This window comes from Triticum aestivum, chromosome 7D, assembly GCF_018294505.1.
Source record: "Triticum aestivum cultivar Chinese Spring chromosome 7D, IWGSC CS RefSeq v2.1, whole genome shotgun sequence".
NCBI classification, from domain to species: Eukaryota; Viridiplantae; Streptophyta; class Magnoliopsida; order Poales; family Poaceae; genus Triticum; species Triticum aestivum.
Window position 1 is genome coordinate 78,795,978 of NC_057814.1, and position 10,621 is coordinate 78,806,598.

General features: G+C 49.1%; 1 protein-coding gene across 1 annotated transcript; it reads left to right on the top strand.

Annotated features, from left to right (window-relative positions):
* The first annotated feature begins 3,253 nt into the window (after positions 1 to 3,253).
* LOC123168459 (heparanase-like protein 3) lies at positions 3,254 to 9,768 on the top strand. The gene is made up of 9 exons (XM_044586346.1): positions 3,254 to 3,638; positions 3,732 to 3,768; positions 3,870 to 4,056; positions 5,838 to 5,986; positions 6,069 to 6,302; positions 6,422 to 6,611; positions 6,684 to 6,809; positions 9,025 to 9,127; positions 9,196 to 9,768. The coding sequence occupies exons 1-9, from the start codon at positions 3,333 to 3,335 to the stop codon at positions 9,502 to 9,504; spliced, it is 1,641 nt and encodes a 546-aa protein (XP_044442281.1). The 5' UTR covers positions 3,254 to 3,332; the 3' UTR covers positions 9,505 to 9,768.
* Positions 9,769 to 10,621: the final 853 nt, after the last annotated feature.

The following is a 10,621-nucleotide window of genomic DNA, read 5'->3' on the forward strand; positions in this document are numbered from 1 at the left end:
CCAACCTTTGTCCATTTTCAGCCATAGCCATTAGCCAACCACCACCATTTCATGCTAATATGCTATGCCCCAGGAAGGAAATCTGAGCTTCAGTGGAGTGTGGTCTGTGTAGTACCCAGCTATAGCGTATCGTCTTTGTCAAGCTTTCAACAAAGCAAGTACGTATCTTTTGTACGTAGCAGCAGATGGCCAAATAAATCTTTTGCTCACCCACATGGATAACTCAAAGTTTTTTTCAGTTTTAAGGAAAGACAACTCATAGTTTTTGTCAGCCCCAAAGCAAGTGAAGCTTACATCCTCTCCAGGCTCTGACCACTGTGTTGGTACAAATCGTGAAAATAATCTGCATCATATCACAAATGATGCCTTGGATCTAAGTCACATCACTTGCATATTGTTGGATCCACTAAAGTGAAGTGTGGATACAATGTAGGAGTATGTATGTACCCAGCTAGCTTTTTCTCACATCGCACGGTTAAAAAAAAGGTCTCTTTTTTTGACGGTGCCACGGCGGGTTTACGCCGGCCTGAACCTTTTTTTATTATAAATAAGAGTGAAATACAACGCGACGAGTACAACAGAAATCACTCGACACATAGAAGAAGAAACCAGGAACAACAAAACAGAAGATGGAACGAGGAACAACATAAAAAGAACCAAAAGCGAGCTACGACAAGCAGCCAACACCAAGAACTTAGCACCCATCACCACCAGTGGACCGAGAAGAGCGGGAACTATCTTTATTTGATCAGCCGAAAGGACATCCACCACTGAGAAGACGTAGAGAAGAAGTCGCCTGCTGCCATGCGATCACTCTGCACATTAAAGAGCTAGGAGATCGTAGCCACCATCGAAGAGCATCCTACTGCCTAGGAACGTCGCGGCAGAGAGAGCCACAGACTGTGCCGAAGGGCAATGTTCCGCCGAGACAGTCCTAGACCTCCCCTTGGCCACACCACGGCCACCATCAGAAATAGAGAAAACCATAGCACCGTGCGAGGCCACCAAACATCAAACGCCATCAAAGGGCACCAAACACCAAGACCTTACCGCCCCCACAAGCTCCCAAAAAGAGAGGTCAACCATCAACATAGGATGGCCAAGGTACTGGTCGCCGCCATAGAGCAACCCCACCGCCACCGTGCACCGCCCTACAATCCAGCAACTCAAACCAACACTCCAACCCACATCAGTCATCCGATCCAGAGAAGGGTCTGAGGCTTTCGCTCAAAGCACGAAAAAATAGCAGGCGATGGTTGATCCCCAATGATGCCTTCACGAAGGGAAACGACGCAAGAGACGTCGTCATCATTGTTGTCGATGATGTCAGCAATGGGCTTTCGCCTGAAGCATCCCAGCCTTCCCATCTCCACATATGCCGGTCGCCGAGACCGGCATCGCTAGACCCTCCCCTCTCCTGCCAGTCCATGGCGAGCGTCCGCTAGGTCCAGCAAGAGTCTCGCTATCACATCCGCTCACCTCGAGCACCTGCACAGATAGAGCTAGGTCTGCCTCAGCTACTACACCACACCACCACATGCCTACCCCGCCGACAGCAGCCACCACCACCACCACCACCCCCAGCCGCAACCATGGTGACTGCCAACCATGCGAGCCACTGCCCCAGAGGGGTCCAAATCTGGGCGAAGAGAGGCACCCAGACCGGACATGGCAGCCACCAGGGTCACCGCGACGGCCAAGCCACCACGCTGCGCTGACCACATCTCTGCCCTGTGCCACCAGCCCCCGGCCACGGCCACGGGGACCGCCGGGCAAGGGAATGAGCCGCCGTTCGAAGGAGCGAGATTTGGATCTCCCAGAGACAGAGCGGCATCAGATCCCTTGCTGACCAAGCAGTCCATGCATCCGCATTGCGCTACCACTGCCGATGCGCGCCCCCATCCGCGCTCGAGTCCCCGATATTTGGATTCATCCTTTTCTTCCAAGGATTTCATAATTGGACGTTGTCGCCAGCTAGCGTCCCGCGCCGCCACGCCTGGATAAGGGGAGGGAGAGACGTCGCCGGCGAGGCTTTGCCCGGGGACGCCCTCCGGCGACGGTAGGAGGAGGAGGAGGGGAGGCGGGGGTGGGTGTTGACGGCGGGAGCGACACTGGAGCTCTGGTTGACTGAATAACAAACCATTCAAAAGAAGTTCTCTCACATCGTATGTCCAATTATTAGCTTTGAACCATGGTTCGTGTACGTATAGCAGCAAATGCCGGCCACACAAATCTGCTCACCCAACACATGGAGAGCTCGATCAGAGTTCTGTCCAAGCTCATTAATACATCCCCTCTTGGGCTCTGATCAGTATAACTAGAGCGATTGGTACAAATCGGAAGATGGCCCGCACCGCCAACGTTGCCGTTTTCATGCATGTGGGTCCAAAGATGCAATTCGTCTACCTCTAGTTTCGGCAAATCCATCCGGCCCACCGCTCCTCGCGTACGTCCCGGTCTCGCCCCACGCCCCTCCGTCTTCTACTTTGTTCAAAGCTAACTTTTGCTCTAGCTGTGATTTGTCCATTTTCAGCCAAAGTAGCCGACTCGAAAGTTTTTTTCTGTTTTAAGGCTAATGATGCCTTTTTCTTTTTTCGTGCAGTAGCATGCAGCTCGAGACTAACGGCGAAAATGGCAGTGAGGCGTGGGTGAAGTGGTGTCCTGGCGCCCACGCTGTCGGATGATCAGTGAGTGAGTGTGTGTGTGTGTGTGTGTGAAGAGTGGATGCCCAGCTAGCTCTCTCCGCACAGTCCAAAAATGGCTCCGCGCACCACTCCTCGACTACTAGATTTGGAACCCTAGCGGCGGGGGTGTGTGGCTGTGGCATTTAGTACTGGCTAGTGCGTCTTCTCCTGCAAAATCCACCCAACCATTGCTCCGGCCTGGCTGAATCTTGCCGCTGGGGGCTCTGCCTGTTCGATCGCGCGCGCTAGCGGCGGCTCGGCGTGTGGCGGCGGAGTAGCGATGCTCGCCGACGGCCGTTCCCGGCGCCGGCTGGTGGAGGCACAACGGGCGGGTCGCGGTGGTTGGTGGCTGTGAATCGGAGAAGGAAGGAAGGAGGGCTGAAGGAGAAGGGGGGGAGGAGGGCGGAGGGAGAAGAGGGAAGGAGGGCGGCGGGGGCGGTGGTCTTGCTGTCGCCGGAGGCGGCGGCCGGCTGGTGGAGGCACAACGGGCGCGGCGTGGCGGTTGGTGGCTGTCAATCGGAGAAGGAAGGGAGGAGGGCTGAGGGAGAAGGGGGGGAGGAGGCCGGAGGGAGAAGAGGGAAGGAGGGCGGCGGGGGCAGCGGTCTTGCTGTCGCCGGAGGCGGCGGCCGGCCGGCGGAGCGCGAGGAGATGACGATCGCCGGCGGGGATCTGTCGGTCCGCCGGCGGACGGTGTCGGCATCGTCTTCCGCGGCTGCCAGGGGCCCCGTCGACGGCGTCCCACGCCGAGCCCGAGCGTGGCTCGCTGTGGCGCTGTGCCTCTTCGCACTGCTGCGGCTCGGGGCGGCGGCGGAGTCGGGCGTCGTCAAGGTGGACGGCCCCGTCGCCATCGCGTCCACCGGCGACTTCTTCGTCTGCGCCACGCTCGACTGGTGGCCGCCGGACAAGTGCGACTACGGCACGTGCAGCTGGGGCAGCGCCTCCCTACTCAACCTGGTACGCCCCGCGCCCCCTCTCCTCCCCCCTCCGCTCACCGCCGGCGCGCTGACCGCATTTGGCTTTCGTTCTCAACCCGATCATCTGCCGCAGGACCTCTCCAACGGAATCCTGCTCAACGCCGTCAGAGGTACGTAGGCGATCGACAGTCCATGATCCATATCCATCCGACCCACGTAAGGTCTGGCAGCGGCAGCAGCTCACCGATCGAGCGGAATTCCTCTTCTGCAGCCTTCTCGCCGCTGGTGCTCCGGCTGGGCGGCACGCTGCAGGACAAGGTGATCTACCACACCCCGGGCGACGGGCGGCTGCCGTGCGTGCCCTTCACCAAGAGCGAGTCGGCGGTGTTCGGCTTCACTCGCGGGTGCCTGACCATGGCCCGCTGGGACGAGCTCAACGCCTTCTTCCAGAAATCTGGGTACGTCTCTGATCCTCTCAACCCGCAAACTATTTAGGCATCACGCGATCGATCGAGGGGAGGGTTCCTGAGGTGCAAGATCCCTTGACCTGAATGCTGAATCACACACTCCCAAATTAAGCCCCTAGCCTCCACGATTCCCCTTCGATTATTACAAGCAAAAGAGAGAGAGAGAGAGAGAGAGAGGGAGTAAGCCTATCTTCACGTGTGTTTTTTTTTTTGTAGAAAAATCTTCACGTTTTTCTCTTTGAGCACCAGAAAAATCTTCACGTGCTTTTGCTTTTAAGCCTTGGATTACAAGGCAGGCCGCGGGTGTATGTGGGCTGCAAGCGGCGCCCGCATCAAAGCCCACACAAATCGTCTTCGATGTGGGCTGTCCCGACGGTAAAAAATATATGTGGGCTGTCCCGCGGCACCCGCAACAATCCCCCCCACGCCTTGTTTACACCGAGCCGGCGCGGTAGCGCGTACCCACCCACCCTGGAGGGCTGGAGTTTCTCTGGGCCGGCCCATTTACGGGATTCACCCTAACCGGTTTTGGCTGAACCGGTTTTTTTTCTTTTTTTTCTGTTTTCCTTTTATTTATTTTTACCTTTTTCTTTTTTGTTCATTTTTATGTTTTCCTTTCAAATTTTTTCTTTCCCTTTTCTGTTTTTATTCTTTTCTTTTTCTGTTTTCATACTTTTCTTTTTTCAATTTGAGAAAATCTTTTCAATTCGTGATTTTTTTCTGTTTTCCTTTTCTTTTTCGTTTTCAACTTGCTAACATATTTTTAAAAACACATGATTTTTTTTTGTAATTGTGAACAGTTTTATGAAATCATGAACAATTTTTTGAAATTACTTACTTTTTTACTTTACTTTTTGTAATTTCCTTTCTAAATTGTTGAACAATTTTAATTCAAACAATGTTAATCAATGAAAAATAATGTTTGTCAATGTAAAACAATGTTCATCAAATTCATTTTTTGTTCATAGAATTTAAAAAATGTCCATCAAAATTCAAATTTCGTTCCTCAAATTGAAAAAATGTTCGCGCCCTTCTGGGCCGGCCCATGTGCGTGCTGGGCCGTATAGGAGGACTCCACCGAGCCGCTTGTCTCATAAAAAAAAGGATGCAGCAGTGGGGATCAGGGCGCGGCCAGCAGCACCCTGAGCGCCGCCGCAAGATCCACCCGCACGCGTCGTCCCGCTCCACCACCTTCCACCGCCCCGCCATAGCCGCCGCAGCTTCGCCGTGCACCTCCTCCATGGCCACCGGAGAGGCGCCGCCTCCCGACCATGGCCACCACGAGATCCCCGCTCGTGGCAACCCACTCACCCCGCATCCTGGGTTCTCCATGGCCCGTTAGTTCTCTGGTAAATTTCGATGCTCTTCAGATCAGTGCAGTACTAGTATTCGTGTTGGAGAAAATGTATGCAGCCTTGGTGTATTGTACATGGCACATCGTTCTGAATCTTCTGATGGATATCCTCCCGTACTGTACTGCCACCAGAAATTCAGATACTCAGTCAGGCATATTAGTCTCAGGAGTCTTGGGTCAGGGGATCCACCTCCCGTTCCTACTATGCTAGCCGTGAAAGGTTCAACGGACGTTCGCAAACTTTCTGGCCCTTCTGCAGTAATCCATGTGCTCATAGGTAATATAAAATTAGTGTATGTAGCAGAAATATTTGTGGAAGCAGAGATGTCAACAAGGGACCAAATTTGTCTGATCTATGTGCATAGTTTCAGACCTACTTTTTCCGCAAATTATTTGTTTTCTTATTTTCAATTTACAGTGCAAAGGTAGTCTTCGGGCTGAACGCTCTCAACGGCCGTGATCCGGATGGCGGGTATTATATGGGAGGGAGCTGGGACATGACCAATGCAGCATCCTTCATCCAGTACACCGTCAGCAAGGGCTACGACATCCATGGCTGGGAGCTCGGTATGCTCTGTCTACGCTCTCTTGGTACCTTGAACCGGGATGAAATTTCAGTCAGATGACACATCTTATTGAAAAATTGCAGGAAATGAGCTCGGAGGCAAGGCAGTCGGCACCTTGATCGCAGCCGATATGTACGCCCAAGACGCTACCTTTCTGAAATGGGTCATGGAATATATTTACGAGGACAGCCCATCGAAGCCGCTGCTGCTCGCTCCGGGAAGCTTCTTCGACGAAGACTGGTTCGGCGAGTTCATCACCAAAACCAGTCCAGATACCGTCAGTGTGGTTAGCCACCACATTTACAACCTAGGGCCAGGTATGTAAAGCTCACCACGACCGCCTCACAAAAGAATTTCTGACAGAAAGATCATCGCAAACACGACAAGTCAACCGGGACCTGAACAAATTAATCTGCCCAATGTTGAACGACTGCAGGGGTGGACACACACATCGTCGAGAAGATCCTCGACCCGTCGTTCCTCGATGGAACGGCAAGAACATTCAGTGACCTCCAGAGGTTGCTGAAAACCGCAGGGACGTCGGCCGCCGCGTGGGTTGGCGAGGCTGGAGGGGCTTACAACAGTGGCCACCACCTTGTGACCGACGCATTTGTGTTCAGCTTCTGGTAATGTGGGACTCTGAACTGTAAAACTATCTGGTTCTTGGCGAGGTTGTTCTCATGGGGTTGTATTTTCAGGTACCTGGACCAACTTGGCATGTCGGCGAAGTACGACACGAAGACTTACTGCAGGCAGAGCTTCATTGGTGGCAACTATGGCCTGCTCAATACAACAACATTCCAACCAAACCCTGACTACTACAGGTATGCTATACTGCTGTTACTATGGGCTGTATTAGAGTATTTTGGATTTTCCTTGTTAATCCTCAATTCTTTTCTTCTATATTTGTTGAGCAAGCTCGGCCCACACTACTAACTTGCTAAAAAAAACAGTGCATATGTTATCAAGGGGTTATAGTCTTGATGCGGTCGTTGGCAATGAACTTGTGATTTTACTTTACTATATGATGTGGCTGCTCTAGCAGTTTGAATAAAATCTGCAGCAGTGTCATATGCCCATCTGCATGCTTGAGTTAATTTGGTTGATGATTCACCATGTAAGCCAGAATTATGTGGGCAGCAGACTGTTATTGACTTTGTTAAAATCCCACTCATTCCTTTCTGCATGCAGAAGATCCGATACATTTAAGACATTTGTTCCTTCTCTCCTGTACATTGGTTTCCCTCCTGGAATTGTTGGAATCCATTTATCTTTCCATATATTGGTAGAATTGCCATCTCCAATTCTCTTGATCAGGCCTAAGTGAAGTGCTGCTCTCCCTTTTAAGATAGCTTGCCAAACATGTGAGCTATTCTTCTTCTTTGCTTTCATAAAATCTGTGCTATGAAGTATTTCCCAGCCAACACTCTATATGTGGGTATTGCTTGCATGACCACTTTAATTAGAACTGCACGACCTGCAGAATTTAACATTTTCTCTGACCATCCATCTGCTAAGTTACTCAATTTTGTAGTTAGCTTTTCAAAGGCCCATGTCATTCTTCTTCCTTGGGCCGTAGGTAGTCCCAGATATTTCTCCTCTAGAGCTTCTGTTTGTATTTCCATAATTTTCTTCATCTCTTCTTTAGTCTCTTCACTACTGTTTGGGCTGAAGAAGATTGCTGATTTTGCTTTGTTTAGTAAGCTTGTTAAACCTTCTGCACAAATCAGGAACAGGTAAGGAGAAATGGGATCCCCTTGCCTTAATCCTCTTGCTGCTCTAAAGGGTTTCGATAAACGACCATTCACCTTAACCGAGAAGCTTACTGTTTCAACATATTTCCTTGTCAAATTAATCCAGTAATCATGAAAGCCCAAGTTTGCATTATCCTTTTAAGGTATTTCTACTCAGTATGGTCATATGCTCTAGTCATATCTAATTTAATGGCACTTGCTCCAGTTTTACCTTTCTTATTTCGAATGTAATGAATGCATTCATAAGCTGTAATAACATTATCAGTAATTAAACGCGAAGGCACAAAAGCACTTTGTTCCTCTGAAATGATTTCATCCAAGATTAATTTAAGCCTATTTGCCAACACTTTTGAACAAATTATATATAAAACATTGCATAAAGCTATTGGTCGGCACTGAGATAAATTCTGGGGATGATTTACCTTTGGAACGAGCACCAGAATTATTTTGTTTAGGCCCTCCGGCATTTCACCATTCTGCAAGAACTTCAAAACTGCATTGCAAACATCAATCTTTATCAGTTCCCAATGGTTTTGAAAAAATATCCTGCTGTAAAGCAAGAACTTCAAAACTGCATTGCAAACATCAATCTTTATCAGTTCCCAATTGTTTTGGAAAAAAAAAATCCTGCTGTAAAACCATCTGGGCCTGGTGATTTATTTAGTTTCATTATAAATAGTGCCTTCTCAACTTCTTCTGAAGTAAACGGTTTACATAAGTGCTCATTATATCATTTGTTACTTTTGGTTGCACATATTTTATCACTTCATCTGGTTGCAGGTTCTCCTGACCAGAAAACAATTTGGAGAAAAATTTAGTAGCTATGTCTTGAATTTCTTCCTGTACATGACATATCCTTCCATCCTCTCGCTGCAGAGAATTTATTCTGTTTTGTCTTGATCTTCCTCTGCATTTTGAGTGAAAAAGGCAGTGTTACGATCTCCTTCCACTACTCATTGCACTCTTGAGCTCTGGTGTATCATAATTTCTCCTCTGGCCATTAACTCTGAAATTTGGTTAACCAGCATCTTCTCTTGTTTTGTTGGTCCTGTCCTAAAGTTTCTCGCCCTCACTTCCTCTAATTGCTTCCTCAAATCTATTAACCGACCACGAACAGAGGACCCATAGCTCCACTTCTTTGTTTTCCTGCATGTTAGGTAGATAGTGATATCATAATATTTTCTAGTCCATCTCCATCACAGGACCAAGTGTTCTTTATCAGATAATGACACATGGAGTTGCAGAATCAAAGAGGGGGCTAATGACATTTCTTTTTCCTCTGCAGTGCTCTACTATGGCATCGCCTGATGGGTAGCACAGTTCTAGACGCCAAATTCAGCGGCACCAACAACCTGATCCGTGCCTACGCACATTGTGCGAAGAACTCGGTAAGCACATTGCACCTGTTCATCTCCATACTCTCATTGACTAACCTTCCTCTTATCTATTTCTTCAGCCAGGGATCACTATCTTGCTTATAAACCTCCACAGCAACGCCAGGAATGACGTGTCCTTGACAAGTGAGGAGCTGCGTGTAGTTCAGGCGTCTGGAGCCACGAGGGAGGAGTACCACCTCCTCCCTGAAGGTGGCGACATTCAGAGCCAGGTGATGATGCTCAACGGCAGGCCCTTGACCACTGATGCCGATGGGAACATCCCCAGGATGGAGCCCATGACAGTGGATGCAGCGCAGCCCATCTCTATTGCGCCTCTGTCCATTGTTTTTGTTCATATGCCCAGTTATTATGCCCCTGTGTGTAGTTAAGTGCGTATGACATGGAGCCACATTGTGTAAATTAGTGAACTGAAGTAATTGTATGTCTTACCATGTCATAATGAATTCAGTTCGACTTAGCTAGGAAGTATATGGTGGAGCTGGATATTGTACTCGTCTTAATTGTAGAGTATATATGGTGACTTTTAGCTGTTGATTGGTTGTGTGGTTCGTCTGAGGCTGGAACCAAACTGTATTTTAGCTGCTTCGAAGGACCACTCATGCTGCCAATAGACAGATCCACTCATTTTCATCGACGGTACTATTCCGCATTTTGTCAGAACTCACATAGTTGCATTGTATGACCACAATATCCAGCTTGATTTCTTTCCTGGACCTGGTGTCTAGGGGCTATTGTCTGTTAATTTTCTTATGGCCATGTGCTATGTAAGAACTGCCCGTGACCTGTCGTAATGAATCTATGCTGGTATGCTAATGCATTGTGGTTACTTAAATCCAAGCATGTTGTTTGCCTACTCGAACTGATTTACTGATTACATACTTCAATTTGTTCAGTTAACATGGTATCATTATTGATTGCTTGACTTGTCGTCCAAATATATGTCAGGAAAGAATATACACCAAATAACAATGCCATGTCATTTATTTTAGTAGTAGTTGATCAAGCACGAAGTGACAATGGTCAAGACAACACAAAATACAGAGCCATGACATTGTTTTTCAGTTACTGTGTTTCAGAGTGTGGACGTTGTAGTTCAGAGTGTTTTTCAGTTACTGTGTTTTTCAGTTCAGAGTGTGGAGACCGAACGGCAAGGTCAGCGGGGAGAGGAAGGGGCCAGTCGGGGATGGACGAGATGGGCTCTCTCTGGACGGCATCACGTAGGCACAACAGCTCTAGGGAGCACGGAAGCCGAATGGTGCGGCGGCAGCGGGGATTGCAGGGAGGAGACGGTAGGAAAGCGGCCCTATGTTGCCGGAGATGCCCGCCGGAGCACCTCCCTCTCTCACTCTCACTCTCTGAACTCTGATAAAAAACACAACGACATAGGAGGATTTGGGCAGCACTAGTTCTGCTGCTTTTCTGTTTCTCTGATCTTTTTATTCAGTGATTTAAGGCTTGCCGCAAAGCTCACAACAACTCAATCGT